The sequence below is a fragment of the Spermophilus citellus genome (genome assembly GCF_964194105.1).
Source record: "Spermophilus citellus genome assembly, chromosome: 5".
Classification (NCBI taxonomy): domain Eukaryota; kingdom Metazoa; phylum Chordata; class Mammalia; order Rodentia; family Sciuridae; genus Spermophilus; species Spermophilus citellus.
The window spans coordinates 133,041,566-133,062,327 of NC_138186.1; the positions used below are offsets into that span (position 1 = coordinate 133,041,566).

General features: G+C 36.5%; 1 protein-coding gene across 3 annotated transcripts in view; it reads left to right on the forward strand.

Moving 5' to 3' along the window:
- The first annotated feature begins 4,782 nt into the window (after window positions 1-4,782).
- TRMT11 (tRNA methyltransferase 11 homolog) overlaps window positions 4,783-20,762 on the forward strand; it is a 51,614-nt gene continuing 35,634 nt past the window's right edge. Inside the window, exons 1-7 of one of the 3 annotated variants that reach the window (XM_081295589.1) lie at window positions 4,783-4,890; window positions 14,001-14,066; window positions 15,670-15,743; window positions 18,066-18,147; window positions 18,233-18,325; window positions 18,564-18,698; window positions 19,448-19,604. In XM_081295589.1, the coding sequence (XP_081151715.1) occupies window positions 4,819-4,890; window positions 14,001-14,066; window positions 15,670-15,743; window positions 18,066-18,147; window positions 18,233-18,325; window positions 18,564-18,698; window positions 19,448-19,604 (679 nt within the window). In that variant the 5' untranslated portion in view covers window positions 4,783-4,818. Of the gene's footprint in view, window positions 4,891-8,175; window positions 8,248-14,000; window positions 14,067-15,669; window positions 15,744-16,205; window positions 16,237-18,065; window positions 18,148-18,232; window positions 18,326-18,563; window positions 18,699-19,447; window positions 19,605-20,762 lie in introns of those variants that run through there. The other 2 variants (XM_081295590.1, XM_081295591.1) reach the window with 2 other exon arrangements.

Genomic DNA, 20,762 nt, shown 5'->3' on the forward strand with positions numbered 1-20,762 from the left:
TCTTTTTTTAAATATATTTTCTTTAGTTATAGGTGGACACAATTTTTATTTTATTTTATGTGGTGCTGAGGATCAAACCCGTGCTAGGTGGTGCTCTACTTTTGAGCCACAACCCCAGTCCCTCTGTGGACTCTTAATACTAAAAACATGTTCAAATGGTGTTTGATAAATTGGCTGATAACAGTGCACAAAAGGTTCACTCTTGTTTCATACAAAGAATTGAAGGTCAGAGCACAATCTTTGTTATTGCATCGCTCAAATATTTCTAGGTTTTGATGTCAAAAAGTCCTCTACAAAACACAAGTTTCATTAAATTTTCAGTATGTACTAGGTACAGGTACTCCCTAGTTACCAAAATGAAGCTGGTACCTGTTTATTCTACAAAAATAAATGCAATAACCATATCTCTAATTCAACTTAAGTTAATTTAATGAAAATGTCTTATCCACTTCTAATTAAGGAGAATCAGATGTATGATTAGTTATTTAAAATCTCATAGGGAGAGATGGAACACAACCAACAATCATGCACTGATTAAACTGAACCCTAAACCAAATATGACTCAACTAAGTTGGTATTAAAATATGCACCTCAAGTTTCAAATTTCCCCCACCCCCAACACATTCATCTGTTCTATCTTTATCAATGGCAACTCCAGTCTTTTGAGTTGCTGAAGTCAAAATCTTGGAGCCATATTTTACTTGTCTTTCACATTCATATCTAACATTAGCAAATCTATTGGCAATATCTTCAAATTATATTCATAATTTTACCACTTCTTACCACTTGTACTATTTTCATCTTGGCCAAGTTATCCTTTCTTTAGATTCAGCAGAAACTTCTTTATTATGATCTCCCTACTTTTATCCTTGCCCAACTCTGCAGTCTATTCTTAATTCATTGCTCTACTAAATAGAACACACATGCCATGTTTCCTCAGGCTCCTAAACACTTTACCTTGAGATTTATACCAAAAGTTTTAGAACCAGGGTGTAACCTTGAAGAAGTCCTAAAGCAAAAATCATTTCAATCCTCTTAATGCCCAGTGTCTGTCTTCAGATATTCATACTTTCTTGTCTTGACTATTGCTAGAATCTCCTGACTGGGCTCCCTGCCTCTAGTCACTGTCTGCCTAACAGAGTTCTTTCTAAATTACCGCCTAAATTACTAAACTGGGGCTGGGGGATATAGCTCATTGGTACTGCACTTGCCTAATATGCATGAGGCCCTAGGTTCAATCACAAGCACCAAGTAAAAAATTTTAAATCACTAAATTAACCTCATCATCTACCCTGAAGATAATGTTTCAGCTTTTTTATCTGTATTTCTCACACTTGTATCCTAGTGTACCATCCATTTTTAGTGACAACAGTTGTTATAACAACCAACAGTTTTAACATTTTTAGTTGTAACAGTATATTACTAAACTGATCACATCTTTGTAAATATGTTCATCTGGCTCTCATATTACTTTCTCTGTGAAATCTTCTCTGTTGTTTCCCATCCCCAATTGTAGCAATATTGTTTCTTCTGCTTCAACCCTAGCATGGACATTTTATGCAATCTAGTCAAGATAGAATGGGCTGTCTCTTATCATTGAATTTTGAGCTCTTGGAGTTGGGGGTTTATTTTATTTTTTAACCTTATCTTTGTAACTGCATTGCCTTATTCTAGTGAATGATTGATGTGACTTGTCAGTAAATGTAATTTAATCTCTGAATGCCTTCACATATTACCATAACAAACCAAAGTGACTGAAGACCATAATTTTAGGCAAATTTCAATCCAGAAGATTATAATCTAGATGTCAGCTGATCTTTCTGGACTGATACCTTTAATGGCAGTATCATTATCAATATAACTCAAGTGTGAGACTTCTTTTGAGTTTCCAAAGAATTAATTCATATCAGAGATTTTAAAGAGTTTAATATTGAAACTTACAGGGCTATGGGAAAGTATCATATAGTTCTTGACATTATTAGATTTGTTCTTTCTCTAAGGGCTTAGGTTCTATACAACATTCCTGGCCCACAGGAAATCACCTATTAAGTGATTATTCTAGATATTTTCATAGCTAAGGAGATTCAAAACTAATTCTCAATTTAGTTGGCCAAAGAGGAATACTTCCTTCTTGATACATATTCCTCTGAGAAAAATATTTGTGATGGTGACAATTTTGCAAATTTATCATATGAATTGTCTCCCCAGAGGTGGATAAGGAAACAACAAAACATTAGTCTTTGATGCCTGGGCCTCTAGAGACTCAAAGCCCATCCATTCATCTCCTCCCCCAAGAAGTTATCCTTAAACCTTAGCATTATTCAGCACCTTTTGGTGGATTTTTTAAAAAACAAACTGCTAGGCCCCACCTCCAAAATTTCCGATTCATTTTTTTTGGGGAGTGGGACAGCATTTTTAAATGGTTTCCAGGTGATACTGATGCTGCCTGTCCTAGAACCACACTTTGAGAACTACTGCTGTAAGTGATTTTCCAATTTGATTGCACATTAAAATCAACTCAGGAACTTTAAAATTTTATTTCCAGACTGCACTCTAATCAAATTAAATTTGAATCTTGAGTTAGATTCCAGGCCTCAGTATTTAAAAAAACTCTTTAGGTAATCACAATATGCAGCCAATTTTGAGAACCTGTGCTCTATAGGATTGAGTAAAACACTACATTTGACTCTGCTGTTATATAGTAGACTGTCTAAGAAAATCCCTAAAAGGGATTAGGGATGATCTACAGACTACTATAGGATAAAAGGAAAGGCTTCATGAAGAGTTACTGAAAGGGACTGACAGTGGGTGCTTAATAGAAAAATTGATGCAGATTGGTTTAATCATAACTTTTAAGTGACAAGAGCCTTAAGAATGAAGACTCAAAGATCCATAGAGCCCTTGGGTTCTATGAAGAGAAAGCAGCCATGGAGTAATAGGATTAGACACGAAAGGTGTGATTTAATAGAGACAGTGGGGGAACACAGGAAGGCCTATTTAACTGTTCTGGCCCCTGTGCAGCACTCCTTCCACCCTGATGGGGCGGGCAAGACCGCTTCTGAAATGGAAGTCTTATGATCTGTCAGACAAGGTAGGCCGAAGAATTTCTTTATGGTCCACTCAAAGGTGGGGGAAGATTAGTATTTTTTGGTTTTATGGGCTTGCTTTGGAGTGAAAGAGTTCTAGTTTCTATTATTCCCCATGGGGAAGAGGAATTCTAGTTTTTAATGGCTTGTCTTGTAGGGAAAAAGTGGAGCAGAAGACAGAGTAAGAAATTTTGTTCCCAGGCCTTCATTTTGGTGTATTCTCATCTGAGCCCCAACACTATATAATTTTTCTACTCCTGGGAAGCAGTTAGAATTAAAAGATGGAGAGTACTGGGAATTATGCTTAAAACAATATGTGCTTAAAAAGCATCTAGAAGGTGAGCTGCATACCTACCTTAAGCAAGAATGTAATGTTTGTGAATTACTTGCCAAAAGGCCTTTTAATTTAGAAATCAAACTTGGTTGTATTTTAGGAAGGAAGGAAAGGGGAAGGAAGAAGAGAGAATGGGGAAATGAAAGACCTGGCTCATATGAGGCAAATGCGCTGTGATGTTGTACTACTACTGGTTTACAAGTTATGCCCAAGGGAAATAATAAATGGGGTCCATTTCAAAGATTAAATCTATTAATCTATTTAAAATCATGAAAAGTCCACCTAAGCTGCAAAGCTGAAGCTTCTTGAGCAGTGGAGTTAATAATCACTGTCTTGCTTTGCCCTTTGTTTGGAGAGGAGTAAAAAAAAAAAAAAAGAGTGAAAACTTAAAATAATTAAACAAAGGAGTGGCCCAGAGAGGAAATTCCGGCAGGCCTTGGGTTAGGCTTCTTTGGGGAGAACTTGGTATTTCAGTCACCTAATAAGATGTGGAGAGAGTTGTCTTCCAGCTTAGTTCAATTAGGCAGCTATCATGTTTATGAATGTATAGCCCTTGATGACCGTGTTTGAATTGTGACAGCATTAGGGTTTATGATGACCAGGAAAGAAGGCTGAATCCCCAGTTTTCCTTCACACATTTTGCTATGCGCATAATCTGCTTCCTAGCAAATTAGAGGACATAGTTTGCAAACTAGGGCTTCATGTTTCTTCTGGGGAGTCTTTAGACCATAGAACAGGATTTACTTTTGTCCACCTCTGGAGATTTTTCTTGTTGGAAATTTGACTTCCAGGAGTTGAGTCATTCTTAAATCAAAAAACTCCAGTTGCTCAAGTCTCAATTGGTGCCTCAGAATTTCAACTTGCATTCTTGTTTCTACGGAGCAACCACTGTTATTTCTCTCCTTTCATGAACCATATTCATTAACAAATGATACCAGAGACCCCTCTGGCACATCAAGAAATTTGACATTCCCATAATTCCTATATAAATCGGTACAAAATACTTTTATTTTTTTCTAATTGCAAAAATCTTAACAGATTAACTTTTCTCCTTCCCATTGGATCTCTGATACCCAATCTCTTTTCAAGTGTTAGATGCTCAGCCTGACAGCGATGCATGGATGTTTTGGACTTATGACCTCGGCCTCGATTTATCAGAATCTGTTCCAGGGAACAACGCTTCTCCTTGCGCCAGCTACTTGTACTTGGGCCCCCACCCAGACTTAAGCCGCTCCAGCAGTTGGAGAGTGCGGACGCCAGGCATGAAAACTGTCAGCACAGCGCGCGCCCTGTTGAACTTCCGCTTCCGGCCGCCCAGGCTCCGCCTAGGGGAAACGATCTTTGAGGGGTAGGGGGCGGGGCCAAGCGGGCCGCGCAGGCGCATGGAGAGCAGCCGCAATGGCGCTGAGGTGCACTCTGAACAGGTATCTGCTGCTTATGGCTCAGGAGCACCTGGAATTCCGCCTCCCGGTGAGCCCGCAGCGCCCTTCACAATTCCCGACGCGAGAGGACTGAGCGGTGGGGTCTGGTTGTGGGTGGAGGCTCCCCGCACCTTCAACGCACGCACCGATTCAGGGGACTGCTGGTCCCCAATCCTTGGGTGCCTGGGCTGGGGGCTGAGCTTTGCGAAGGGTGAAAGAAGTTCTGTTAGTCCTTGGAGGAGGGTATGTGAAAGAGAAGTCCTCTCGGTGTTGCTGAGCCTTTTCATTCATTCTGCACGTGCTCCAGGTACCAGAATTAGGCAGGCGAAAATGATGGGGCCTCTTCCTCCGGGAGCTTATTTGAGTAGCGGAGGATAGAGATATCCAAGAGGAGTGCTCGGTGTGTGTTTTACGTACAGAATATGAGGTTCAAGCGTGGTGAAGGGGTTAGTAGTTGCTGTTAGATGATGGAGAAGCTGGGGAGATTTTTTTTTTAAATGTATTCAAGAAACCTTTTTGGAATGACTGCAATCCACTATGCTGGACACTGAGGATATCATTGCCACAGGAAAGCAGAGAGCTGAAACTCCAAACCTCCGTCCTTGTGTTTGGAAGAAAGAAAATTTAAAACCAGACACCAAAAGTCATGCAGGAGAACTTATAAGTGAAAGTGAGGTCAAAGTAAAGTAAAAGTAAAATGAGGTTCAGGTAAAGAACCCTCTCAAGAGAGCGAGTGGTCCGACTCTGAGCAGAGAATGACAGAGACAATGCTCTCCCTAAATTTATTGCTGTTTTGTGGTTAACTTGAAAAGTGGGGTCCTCCTTCAGCAACCTTCGCCAATCAGATGTTCAATTCCTTCCACTTGGGTGGTGGAGTTTTTAACCTTAGTTGGTCCTCACCAGAATTGTCATGTGGCTGTCATATTTAGGGGGCCTTCAATCTATAAGTCAATTCTTTGTTAATGTGGGCACTGGGGTCAATAGCTGGTCAGAAGTTGCCTTAGTGCACTTGCGTTGCTAAAGGAATCTTCCCTCCCAGACAATTGGACGCTTGTAGCCATAATGCCTAACTTCACATCAACCTCGGTGAACCCTGTCAAGGGTCCTATTAATCCTTTTCTCTTGACATGTTTTACAAATAGTTCTCTTGCTTTTGTTTATTTTCTACAGATTAACTGTCACCATTTGATTTCTTAAGATAGTTTAAAGAAGTACCCTAAAGTAAAAAGAACACTTTATGACCTCACATGCAATTTCACTGTTCATTGCTAGCTACTTCCTACCTAATATCTTGATAACAGCCTCTGCTCTCAAGGGGCTTACTTTTTAGGCTAAGGGCTGAGCAGACACATAAGCATAGAATTAGGTTAGCAGGTGCAGTGAGAGGGATGCACAGGGAAATATGAAAGAATATAGAAGGGGAATCTCATCTACCTGAGGGACGGGGGTCGGGGAGATCTTGGCTTTTAAGAGGACGTCCATGGGAATAACACTTGAACTATAGGGCTACTAGTAGTTAGCTGGACCAGGGAAAGAAATAAATACATTAGTATTACAAACTGTTAGCTACTACTAGATCACCAAATATTTGGCAGAGAGTGATAAGTGACCAGAAGAGGTAGAGAGGGATCAGAAAATACAAAGCTTTGAATATGTTGGGGGTTGGAAGAATAGTTTATTGAAGGGCAGAATTAGTTTTTTAAAAAATAACTTTGACAGCAAAATGGAGGATGGATTTGAGGGAAATAAGGGAATCAGAGATTAGTTAAGAGTTAGTTGGAGGGCTGGGGATGTGGCTCAAGCGGTAGCGCGCTCGCCTGGCGTGCGTGCGGCCCGGGTTCGATCCTCAGCACCACATACAAAGATGTTGTGTCCGCCGAGAACTAGGAAAAAAAAAAAAAAATTAAAATTCTCTCTGTCCCTCTCACTCTCTCTCTAAAAAAAAAAAAAAAAAAAAAAAAAAAAGGTTAACTCTTAAAAAAAAAAAAAGAGTTAGTTGGAGTAGTCTTGTAAATTAAGAAGGCATGGGGCTGGGGTTGTGGCTCAGTGGTAGAGTGTTTGCCTCGAATGTGTGAGGCACTGGGTTCAATTCTCAGCATCACATATAGATTAAAAAAATAAAGGTCCATCAATAACTAAAATGAATAAAATAAGTAAAATTAAAAAAAAAAGAAGGCCTGACCTAGTAAGGGTGTTAAGAAGATGGGATAGACTGGTAAAGCATTTAGGTGATAAGATCATCAGAGCTAGATTGTTAGGGGGAGAAGGGCAAGTTGAGGATGACTCCTGGGATGGATGTAGGCATGTCTCCATTTAAAGTAAGTACACAGGCAGATGGTAAGATTTAAGTTTCAGTTACACTGAATTTGCTTCACTAGTATACAGTAGGTTGGTCAGTAGGTAGTGGATATGAGTATGCATAGAGCATAATAGGGATCTCCAGACTGATGATAAATATTTGAGAGTCTTCTGCATATGCAAACTAGAAGAGAGGATAAAATTACTACAAGCATAGGGTCAAAAGAGTGGTGAGCCCAGTACAGATTCTTGGACCCATTGCTATTGAGATGTATTGCAAATGTCAGATAAGAAGGGTGTGAGACCACAGACATCCAGAGGGTAAAGTTTTAGAAAGCAGGGATAAATTAATAGTGTCAATGAATGTGTTTTTTGATTAGAAAGTAATGAAAAATGTTCAGTTACACTCTCAGAAGGTTAGAGGTGAATATTCTAAAGCTGTTTAGATTTTTAGTGGGAAAAGCCAATTGCTTGATTTAGAAATCACTGGAAAATAAGGAAAGGAAAATAGGCTGGACTGCTCTTAAGTAGAGCGTAAGAAAGGAAAGTTAAGAGATTGGTTGACTGTGGTCAAAGGAAGACTCCCTTTAAAGAGAGATTGAGTTTGAGCATAATTATAGGCTGAAGGGAAGGGGAGGATGGATATAAGGACACAGTGGGAGAAAAATTCACCTTTCAGTAGAAAGGGAGATTGATTGAGCAAAGGAGAGTTGGGGTGGAAATTGCCTGGAGGTCTGTTTTCTAGGAAGTGAATAAATCTGAGTTATTTTCTCAGACATAAGGCATCAGCAGTTGAATGGGAAAAATGAAAAATAGTGAAATTGTAAATAGTCTTTGAGGGAGGTAACAAGGACAAAGTTTAGTAGAGAAGATCACAGGTGTTGGAGCAAGGCTGAAAAATCAGCAAGCCACTGAAGGTGTAGATGGTGTATTTTTGTTTTCTATCATTTTCTTTTCTGGTCCTGGGGATTAAACCCAGAAGTTTTCTACCTGAACTAAATCTCCAACCCTTTTGTTGTTGTTTTTGAGACAGGGTCTTCTTAAGTTGCTGAGGCTGGCCTGGAACTTGATACTTCTGCCTCAGCTTCCCAAGTAGCTAGGATAACAGGTGTGTGCCACCATACCTGGTAAGATTGTGTGTTTTCAATTGTGCCAAGATTCTTTGATTTTCTCAATTAGTGTTCAACTTATTGTCCTTGGGAATTATGCAGGAAGATTGTAGAACTGATTCAGTATTAGGAAATACTGAATTCCTTTAGGAAATTTGAAAATGCACGTTTATATTTAAAAGGAAGGTCTTAAATTATAAAGGAGATACTGTGTTAGTGAAGAGGATTGGAAAGCCCATTTCCCTGAAAAAGAGAAGCACATGCAAGGTATAGAAGCGTAGTTGGTTATTGGAGAGAGGATGAAGGTAGGGGGCATTGAAGCTAGAGAGGTGGGGTAGCGTCCAGATTTTGGAGTGTTTGAAACTATTCCAGGGTGTTTGAATTTTTATTTTAGATTGAGGGGGACATTGACTTTTTTTTTTCTTTTTGAGAGGATATGACAAGATCATTTTTGTTTTATTAGAGATAATTCTGTAATACCAGACAAAAATACCATTTAGAGGATACTAGAGAGGAACTAGAATAAGTACCTAAAGTAAGGCAGTGTGGTGGGAATGGAGGGGTTAGGCTGTGGTGTTAAGAATAGCATCCCTAGTACTTGCTGAATTTACTTGTTTCTTCCCTTTATCTTCTTATTAGTTACTGTCTTACCTTGGTGCCAGTTTAATGTTTCATAAGCTCAGTTCTGTTTTATGCCCCCTTTTTCTTAAGGTTAAAATTCCAATGGTCTGGCACGCCTAGCTTTCTTACATTGTTCCCAGTCCTTAATCCCACCCAAACTGACTCCCTGTCATTCCCTGAAGGATATCCTCCATTTTCCTGCTTTGGTTTTTGCTCTCTGTGTTCCTTCTGTCTGGTTGGGTCTTTCCTCTCCTATAATTTAATCTCTGGATTTTATATAATCAGTACTCATTTAGATTTACCTGCATATTTACTTATTTTAGGTTTATATTTTTTACTTGATTATTTTTAACATCTAAAACATCCTCTGCCAGGGGATGACTCTTCTTTATCCCCTTCAATATAGAATGCCGAGTAGTTAAAGTATGTGACTCATAAAGGGGCACTGTGGGTCTGTTTCTATTGTTTATAAAGTTTCTGTTTCTTCTTCAGATATATGTGCTAGATTATTTTTTAAATATGTGCCGGATGCTATCTTTGAAAATTTATTCAAAGAAATACTTTGAGAACTAGGATGATAATACAGTCTCTCTCTTTCTTTTTAAAATATTTTTTAGTTGTAGATGGATACAATACCTTTATTTTAATTTATTCATTTTTATGTGGTGCTGAGGATCAAACCCAGGGCCTCCCATATGCTAGGTAAGTGCTCTACCACTGAGCCACAACCCAGTCCATAGTACATTCTCTTAAAAAAGGATGGAACACATAGAAAAAAGCATTAGGAGTCCAGAGTCACTTTAACTAATTTTCAGATATTGTTTTAGTGAGCTTTGTGTCACTGTGACCAAAATACGTGACAGGAACAACTTAGGGGAGGAAAAGTTTATTTTAGCTCATGGTTTCAGAAGTCTCAATCCACAAATGACCTACTGCGTAGCTGGACCCCTACTGAGGCAGAACACAAAGGCAGAAAGGCATGGGAGAGGAAAACAGCTCAGGGCATGAGAACCAATAAGCAGAGAGAGCTCTGTTTACCAGGGAAAAAATATAAACCCCAAAGTCATGGCCCCCAGTGACTTATTCCCCATCCACACCCTACCTGCCTACAGTTACTTCCTAGTTAATCCATGTCAGTGGATTAATCCACTAATTAGGTTACAACTTTCATAATCTAATTTCATCTCTGAACATTCTTGCATTGTCTCACATGAACTTTTAGGTAGGAGGATGACCATATCTAAACCGTAATAGATATTAAGCTCTGTTTATATTCTGCTTCATTCATGCTCCTAGAGTATGGGATCCTAGTAAAAATTGGGTGGTTTGTTTGTCAAATCTCCTTTCTTCCCCATGGGCAGCCCTGTACTCCTTTTGTCCTTCTAGCTCCATTAGGCTATCAGAGGGATTTTTGCCTTGACAGTTGTTTTTGAAGTTGGTAAATGTTTTAGGGAAAAGTGGTTCTTCCTTGAAATCCCTGTCTTTGTTCTTTCTTGAAATTTCTCTTCAGTCTTGGTTTGGTGATTCTGGTTCGCTCTCTGGGCCTTCAGTAGATATTCAGCTTTTTCAGTTTTTCATATCAAGAGACTTAATCTGAATTATCTAGTTTACCTTTCCTGGAAGAGGTTGTCCTCTGCCATTGATTTAGCCTTGCTTTTGCTGAGGCTGGCTTTGAACTGTTGATGCTTCTGCATCAGCTTCCTAAGCCGCTGAGATTATAGGTGCACACCACCACACACGGCCTTGCTTTTACTTCTTTAAGAACACTTCACACTTCAATTGTGGGGTTAAATGTTTCATTAATTCCATTAAACCCTAAACTCCTTTAGGATAAATAGATATTTATCTTACCTAGTGCCTTGCCCATACAATTTGCTCTATAATGTTGAATTAAATGAAATAAGGTACCTTCTAGGGAAGGTAATAAAGGGACATTCTACACTTGTGGACCTCATTCTACACTTGTGGACCTATCTACTTCATTAGAATTGCTAAACAAGAAGCTACAAGAAGTAGCTGCCTTTATGAATTAAAATGAGAGATTAGGAATCTAAGTGTAGTCCAGTTTTACCTCTCATATAGAGTTAGGGCCAATTTTAATTTTTTTGCTGCCTTATATTAAAAGTTAAGTTCAAGCGACTTGGATTTTATTGTTGGTTCTGAAACAAACCTAAATGGATGAAAAAGTAAGCAACTTAAATAAATGATCTGGTTTGAGTGGAAAAAGGGATGGGGATGTGGCTTAGTGGTAAATTGACTCTGGATTCAATCCCCAGTACCAAAAAAAAAAAAAAAGAGAGATGTGGGGAGCCATTCTGACACGTGATTGGGTGACTCCCGTTAAGGGCCTGAGGCACTCTGGCTGTATCGGAGCTATCCCGACCCTTTCCTGATGAGAGAGCCCATCCGTGTGGGGGTGTGCCTGACCACTGACCCCGGAGACCCAATCACTGACCCTGACCTTGGAGTGCAGCCCCCCCTCAACCTTCATTGGATGGAATTCTCCCCTGAATCTCTTGTCCCCCAAATAAAAGGCTACTCCCAGGCGTGTTCGCTCCCTCTCTCTCTCTCCTGCTAGCCCAGAGTAATCCTCGCTGCCCTGCTGGGCGGCTGGAGGCGGGAACCAGGGAGGCGAGCCGTCTCAGACCTAGCAATGTAAAATAAGGTACTGGTTTGTGTGTTTTATTTCGATCTCTTCTAACTAACTTAATGCCTAGAACCTCATTAATGAAACCACTGTGCAGGCCGCGTGGTAGAGAGAGAGAGAGAGAGAGAGAGAGAACTTCAAGATTTGAGTGGAAAACAAACACAGACCATTAGGTTGCCAGTATCTGGCATGCTGGTATCATACCATTAAGGAAAAAACAGGATTTGAGATGAGACCTTATCCTTATCTATATTCTCATCCAAAGGAAAATAATACAGAAAAAAAAATACAATGAGAGTTATATTTGGAAACAATGAGACAGAAGATATAAATAAAAGAACTTAGTTCCATAAAATTAAGGATTCTGAAAAGGTATAGGCCTGAGAATTAAAAAATACCACAACACAGATGGCTCTGTCCACAGTTCATAGGACATAGATTGTAAATATTGTATTAGGATCATATTTGCAATGGCAGAAGAAGGAAGCATAAAACTGATGTGTCATGCTACAATATCAGGAGCATGTAAACAAAATCCATTAGATGTCCCTTTAGAAGAAAGAATCGTACGTGAAGCTAATCATGTGAATCTCACCTGTCTTGATCATGCCAAATTTATAAACAATGTGCTTATAAATTTGAAACTTAAATAACCACTTAAAACTGAGGGTAAATGACTTATCACATTTACCGTCAGTTTTAAGTGGTTATTTAAGTTTTGGGTATTAGAGCTAATGCTATGCTATAAAACTTCTGATAATTCTTCACTGTCTTTTTTGCATCTCTCATTCTGTCTCTCTTTTTTTGGTACTGGGAATTGAATCCAGAGTCAATTTACCACTGAGCCACATCCCTATCCCTTTTTTAAAGTTTTTTATTCTGAGACAGTATCTCACTAAGGTGCTCATGACCTTGCTAAGTTGCTGAGACTAGCCTTGAATTTGTGATCCTCCTGTCTTAGCCTCAAGTTAGTGGGATTACAGGTGTGTGCCACTGCATCCATTTTGTTTCCAACTCTTAAGACCTTTATATTTTAGCCTATCACTGTTTTTTAGCAATGATTCTAGGAGCAGCAAATTTTGACTTGGTTGTATTTGGATGTTTTAATTGTAAAGCTGATTCCCAAAATACTTTAATACAGAAGGAACAACAATCATGTAAGACCAAGTAACCTAATCTATAAGTTCATTTTTTTTCTTCTGATTGTTATAATTCTGTTAGACTTGCTTAACTTCCTGAGCTGCTGAATTTCAGTAATAGTGTTGAGGTCATCATTATCTAGATTCCCTTAATATACCCTAAGAGTCTGTGCTTCTCTCTATATAGATCTTCTAATTCATGAGATAACTCTGATTCCTATTTTACACCCAAGGGAACTGGATGTAAAAGAAGTTTAATTTCATATATAAAACCACATAGCTAGTATGTGGAAGATCTGAAATCAGATTGTAGTCTGTCTTAGTCCTGAGTCTCATAATGTCTACTATTCCAATTTGTGTTACTCATGTTGCTAAATAACCTTTGGGCTTCCTTTACTGATTTACTGGTAGTTTGTTTTAGGTTGTGCTCTATCCATATTTTTGTACTGAATTCACCTCCTTCTAATATAAGAAATTATTTGATGCAGAGACAAAAGAAAAATACAAATGGCATTAGTTGCTTAAACCTCCCATTCTTTTGGATCTTGGAATGAGGAACTTGGTGATGTGGGTGTGCATTCCCTGGTGATGGCTGACGCTCACTGAAGGCTTGGTGTTAAAGGTTCTTTCTTCTGGTTGGGAGGAAAGGGGATTGTCAGCAACCAGTAGTGGGGACATTTCTCCTTCTTTAGGTTACCTGCTCCATAGGACCTATACAAGATTTTATCTGCTTTCAGTAGGTAGAATTTGTAGATAGTAGTTGTTAGTGGTACAGGTCATAAAATTTGTATAGTCGTCGTTTATCAATACAAAGTGTGTGCTTCACAGAATACACAAACTATTGGAAGTGATTTCAACTTTGTACACATGATGCTTTTAACATGCCTATTATGTTAGTTCTCTTTCTAGTGCTATAATTTAATCGAGGTAGAAGAGGTTAATTTAATGTGCTTAATGAATCCATGTTGATGCTCTGTAGTTATTTTCCAAATATCCTCAAATCATGTTTTTAATTATTCACTTTATTTTTATGAGGTATTGTTAAATTTACCAATCTATAGTGTCTGTAATTTGTTTTTGCCTTCCCGCCCCCTTTTAAAATCGGGACATTCTCTGATCATACTTGGCAATTCTGTTGTCTAAAATTCTCTGAAATTACTTAACCATGGTTGTGACTATAAAATTTCAGAACCCTGAGTTGGAATTGTCTGATATTGAAACTTAAATGCCTTGGGTAGATATCACTCCATTCTTTTTCTTTTTTAATCATATTAGGTTTGTTTCTCTTAGAAGACTTTGAGTTTCCTGTTTGAAATATATTCTCTCTATAATATTTTCAATGCAGGAAATAAAATCTTTGCTTTCACTTTTTGGAGGTCAGTTCATCAGCAGTCAAGAAACTTATGGGAAGGTAAGGTGAATTTTCATTAGACCATATGTAATGTATATATAAATAGAATCTTGGGTTTGAAGAGAACTACAAAGCTGAAATTTATATTTGTGTGGTTATTTGTATCTGTTCCTAGAGAAAATGAAATAAAAAGGATATTTAGGGGAAGATTATGGCTTTGGAAAGTAATAGATGTACTTACAGTTTTAAATTTTTATTTTTTATTTTCATTTTTTGGTGCTGGGGATTGAACCCAGCGTATCATACATGTTAGGCAAGTCATCTACCACTGAACTACATTCCCAGTCCCAAATTTAATTTTAATTCAACACTTGCACCATAATGTATATCTGTTCTTTCATTTAAGAAAGGACTATATTCTGTTGATGAAATGTATTCAGAATTACAATTTAAATGAACTGTAGGTTTATATTGGGCATAATTTTAAAATTTGAAATTTTATACTGTATACGATTGTGAATTTATAAGCTTTTATTTTGTATTTATAGTTTATCAGTGTTTTAAAGAGGTTTGGAAAAACAAAAAAAGAAAAGAAAAATCATTTACAGTTCTTTCACTTTGTCATGACTTATAATTGGGGATATGACCTTCCAGTCTTTTTCATATCCTTTATCCTCCTCAGTTGTAATATTACTTACCATGAACTTCTATAACCTGTCTTTTTTATTCTACAATATTAATATAGGTATGTGTTGTTCTTAGCCTTTATCACCAATGTAATTGCAGTATACCATAATTTATATAACCATTTAATTTAATTTAGATTGCTTTAAAATTTTTTTTTAATAGAATTAATACTAATGATCTCTTTTTCTATTTGGATTATTTTGAATTTTTCTGTAGGATAGTGTAAATACTGGAAGAAGATAGACTGCTAATGTCAGGGAGGATTTCTTGCAAAAGATGAGAGAACTTAAATTAAAAGTTCCATGGTATTGGAGTTATATTCCTTATTTACTTTCAGTTATTGAGGCAAAGTGAAAGGAGAGTGATGAATGAGGTCAGGACACTGCTGTGTTTGGCAGTATTCTGGCAAGGGGCTGTTTGAGAAGATATTTCGTGTAATCTTGGGTATTGAGATAGGGGATTGAGAAACTCCTGATTGACTTGGACCTTTTTTTTTTTTTTCCCTCCTAGACAATATAATAAAACAGTACAACTTAGTGGTAATAATAATGTTCCCCATGATTATCTATCATAGTTTTTTCACAGGGCGCTCATCTACCTCTCAGATAACCATAGCTACTTAGAAAAAGAGATCATTTAGTATTAAGAAATACATTACTTATAAGTTAAAAATAAAATAGCTGTACTATAAGAAATGATAAGCAAAGATAAAAATATCCAAGACTGTATTCTGTAGTATAATGTGCATTGTTTCTTTTAGTCAAGCTACATTAAGGCAAATACAAAATTAATCTTAAAGTTAAATAGGTTTAAGTTTAATTTGATATTTCATTCATTGGATCATTTTTCTATAGAGTCAGATCAGGTATTAAGTGAAAGCAGCAAATAGAAATTTCTCCTGTTGACTTCTTGAATAAAAGCGAACCAGGTGTTGGTAGCTACTTAGAAATAACTTGCGTGTTATTATTTATTTCAGTCACCATTTTGGATTCTTAGTCTTCCCTCTGAAGATATTGCAAGAAACTTAATGAAACGGACAGTGTGTGCCAAGTAAGAAAAACTTACCATGTTATCCTGCATGAGTGTACCCCATACTTAACTGCCGTCTTCTATTTTGGTAGAAAGTAGGACTGGTTGTGGCAGGAGCTTGGTTTATCTTGTAGTTAACATGCATTTACCACTGGGTGGCGGTGTGGGAACAGAATTACCTGCTGAAATTAAAAGTTGGAAGATTCTCAATGGAGAAATGTAGAAACTCTTGCTTAGAACCATTTTTCTTTAAAGTGCTGTATTAACTGGGAGTATAGTATGGGGTATAAATGCTACATTCTTATGTAGGATAGATGCCACATTTAAGTATAACCAGAGTATTAAAATTTCAAAAAGTGATTTTTTTTTTCTCCCCTGTATTTGGAGATTGAACCCAGAGGTCTCTATCACTCAGCTACATCTACATCCTTGATCCTCCTGCCTCAGCCTCTCCGAATAGCTGGGATTATAGGCATGCACCAACACTCCTGGCCAAAAAATGCTTTTCATACAGGTGATTTTTAGTTGGATTGAGCAGACTGGTAAAGTGTAATGTAACAAAATGTGGGGACTGCCCTGAAACATGTTTTACTGTTTTCTTTGTTAAAGAAAAAGCAGTTTAATGATCATATATTGATATAAATTAATGAAGTATATTGGTATAAATTAATAAATTATCCTGAGTTTCTAGATTTTATCATTGACATCTACTCTTTCCTTTTCTTGCATTTTTTCTTTAAAAGTATTTTTTTATTGACACTTTTTAGTTTTTCTCAGTTGTTTTTTTTCTTGAATATTTTGACAGGTTGTTGAAAACCTTTCTCTTAGAAATTATGTTTATTAATGCAATGCAATTAAGATTATTCATATATCATTTTATTAACATCGTTAGCAATGCTTCATAGTGTGATATGTAATTTCTGTTGTCATTGAATTGGCTATAACCCCTTATTTAGTGAACTTCCTCCTGTTGAGAACTACCTGCAGCCCTAAACGTCTAATCCCTTAAGCTGAAATTTGTTAGTGAATCTTGTTTATTAAATAAAAATGACTCAAAAATGAGAACATAACTAAAAAATACTCTTTGAATAACTTATTATTTTACCTGATGATCTCAAAATTTTTGGCTGAAGTGTTTGAATTCCAAATATGAGGCTTATTCAATTTAAAACAAATACCTGAGTACTAAGAATTTGTGCACTTCTTTTAAAACTGATATCATCTGATGCTTATATTTGATGATTGGTAAAATTAATAATTGTAGTATTAAATAATATTACTTAATACTTTTTCAGTTTATTTCTTCTACAGTTTGCATGGCTGAAGTAAATATTAAAGAGATTATTAAGTAAGAGTAGTAAGAATAGAGTTTTTTTCTGTATAAATTCAATAGAATGAAAAGGAGGAATTCATTTTTAAAGGATAGTATTTACAATCTCATAGCAGAATGAAAATAGACTTATAAGCATAAATTCAAAACTAACTTAAGCCAGGTGCAGTGGTGCATGCCTGTAATCCCAGCGGTTCTTAGGAGGATTGGGAGTTCAAAGCCAGCCTCAGCAAAAGCAAGGCACTAAGCAATTCGCTGAGACCTTGTCTTTAAATAAAATACAAAACAGGACTGAAGGTGTGGTTCATTGTTGAGTGCCCCTGAGTTCAATCCCCGGTACCAAAAAAACCCCAAAAAACTAACTTAAATTCAGAATTTTCTATAGTAGAAAAGTGATTGAAAATGGGTTTTAATTATTTATTTTTAGCTTAGACTATATTGATCACACAAAATAAGATAAAAACTGTAGCAAACCTACATTGTTAAATCTTAACATTTTGAGTAGCTTTGTTAATAGATATTACCAAATCATAGCCAAATGCTAATAGCAACATTTGTATATAGTCCTTTTTGTTTTATGGAGAAGACATTGGGAAAACTTGGATTTTCTGCAACTTCTCATTCATTTGACCAAAATATCTTAAATGATTTTACTGCATCATTTGATCTAGCATAAAAATAAAATGATGGGGTGCCAGGGATGTAGTTCAGTTGGTAGAGTCAATGCTAACATGCGCAAAGCCCTGGGTTCAATCCTAGCATATAAAAAGATGAAAACTTGGACAAATCCTAAATTATATTAAACTTCCACCCAACTCTATTAGGTTCAGCTTTTTTGTGTGATTTGGACTTATGCTATATTTGTTTCCAGAACATGTATTTGTTGTTTGTAGCTTAGAACACACAGACAATAATTGTTAAAGAGTGAGTGTAAAGAACTAGTAAAATAACTTAAATATTACTGTGTGAACTAAATTCTTTACTGAGGTTAGTACCAATCATTTATTCCCTAGGTCTATATTTGAACTATGGGGTCATGGAAGATCTCCTGAGGAGCTGTATAATTCTCTTAAAAATTACCCTGTGGAGAAGATGGTGAGTAGTGAAATGTGATTTTTATATAAGCATATATATACATTTTGTATTACTAATGTCTTAAAAAATTATCTGCTTATTTTAGGTTCCATTTCTGCATTCAGACTCTACGTATAAAATAAAGATTCACACATTTAATAAAACATTGACACAAGAAGAAAAAGTCAAACGAATAGATGTAAGTGAATTTAGCAAAATAAAACCCCTAGAGTATTAATCTAATCTAGTCATTGTTGATATATAGGAACAGCTAATGTCAAGTGTTTTGTTTGTTTTGTACCACAATTTTGCTAAGGATTTTCACATTTTATCTTATTTAATTGCTGACATCAGACTTACATGGTAGATATTATTAGTTAAGTACTATTTTCCCTTGGAAAATTTTATAGAACATTATAGTTGCTTATATTTTTTAGGCACTTGAATTTCTGCCCTTTGAAGGAAAAGTGAACTTAAAGAAACCACAACATATATTCTCTATTTTGGAGGATTATGGTTTGGACCCTAATTGCATCCCTGAGAATCCATATAATATTTATTTTGGTAGATGGGTAAGCAAGTATTCTTTCTGCCTATCTTATTTTGTTTCTTTTAAAAGCTGAATATGGGTTGGGGTTATAGGTCAGTGGCAGTGTGACTTGTTTAGCATGCATAAGGACTTGAATTTGATCTCCACTCCACCAAAAAAAAAAAAAAAAAAAAGGTAATGCCTTTATACAAAAAAATGCAATGCATTTCTCCAGAGATTTCTGAGGTTCAAGAGGCTTATTAGATTTGTGACCTAGGATGACAGTGGTGTACCTAGTGACATTAAAACAAAATTTACCAGAAAATTTGAACAACTGCTTTTTTACTAATATAGAAGGAAGGCAGAGTACTGTAATAGTTGTGGATCTCATTTATGGAACTCTTAAATCCAGGCCTTAATTCTTAAGAAAAATGGATTACTTAGAACACTTCAGCTCACTTCCCTGGGGCTGTACGTGGGTAAGTGGAAACTGAGACTCATGTTATATAGATTATTGTTATTTAGGAGAAAAAGAAATCGGGAAAGCTTATCAGCACCAATTCTTGGAATAATTATGTTCAAATTCAATTCATATTTAGTTTGAAAAGACATAGTAAAGGGAAAGATATTTGTCCAGAACTACCTCAAAAACATTATTTTAAAAGAATGAATTTAGAGTAGTAGTTAAGTGGAAAGTTCTCATCAACAGGATGCTGTGGTTTTTTGTGATTATCTTAAATCTTAAATCTCTTCTCTATAGTTTTACTAATTTGAAAAATATCTCTGATTTAGATTGCAGATGGACAGAGAGAGCTAATTGAGTCATATAGTGTCAAAAAGAGACACTTTATTGGAAATACAAGCATGGATGCTGGTTTATCATTCATCATGGCAAACCATGGAAAAGTGAAAGAAAATGATATTGTCTTTGATCCATTTGTTGGAACAGGTATTTTTATTTAAATGTTAAGCTAATGTAGAGATACTGCTTGTTTGTAGTAGTAAAGGTCATAGTAATATTTTTGATGAGAGATTAAATGGACAGAATAATACTTTTTCATTGGGTAGTAGGTAAAAGACAACTTTATATTTGTAATAGTATTTAATACCTTTGCTACTTCAAAGATGGTGCTGATAGAATTTTATGGGCTTTATTCCAAGTAAGCCACTAGAAGGGGGGAGCATTATCTAATTTTTTTACAGCAGAAAATTTGTACTACCTTATGTTGTACAAAGACAGTCTTTTTCTTTTTTTCCTTTAAAAACAGGAAAGCTCTTGGAGGAAAAAAGACTTGAATGACACAATAAAAAAAAAAAAGTTCATGTTCTAAAAGAGAACCATATATTTGGTTTTTTTGTTTTGTTTTTTTGTTTTGGGTACCAGAGATTTGTGCCCAGCCCTATTTTGTATTTGATTTAGAGATTCGGTCTCACTGAGTTGCTTAGTGTCTTGCTTTTGCTGAGGCTGTCTTTGAACTCATGATCCTCCTGCTTCAGTCTTCCAAGCTGCTGGGATTACAGGTGTGCGCCACCGTGCCTGGTGAGAACCATATATTTGGTTGGAGAAAAATAGTTAATGAATTTTGTCTTTGATTTGGTTTTGAAGAATTTATAAATGTGAATACAAAAGTGATTAAATATCAGCAGACTAGAGACTGGCTGCTATGCCGATGACCTGGGTTCTGCCTGTACTTGATTAGGGTACCTCTAATTAATTTTGTGTGGAAGTCCTAAAACTAAGTGTGTACTTCATCTGACTCGGAAGGGTTTTTCTTGCTTCAGATTGTTTTTGATTGATGTTGCCTATACCCAGGGAGTACTCGTATTTAATTTTGTCTGGCTTACCCCATTGTGGTTCAGTTTGTAGTTGGAGTCTCTCCACGTAGCCAGTTTTCCATGTGAGTGGTGATGATGCAAAGTTAACATTGTTGAATAGTATATGTGTCAGGTATGTATGATGCCCTGCACTCTAATGTTAATGTTTTACTTCTTACAAAAACATGGAGACACTTTAAAAGTCTTTTTCAGGAATTTATGGCACAGATAGATTAAATGACTTGGCCAAGGTTATACAGTGTGTAAGTTTGACAGGATTCAAACTCAAGCA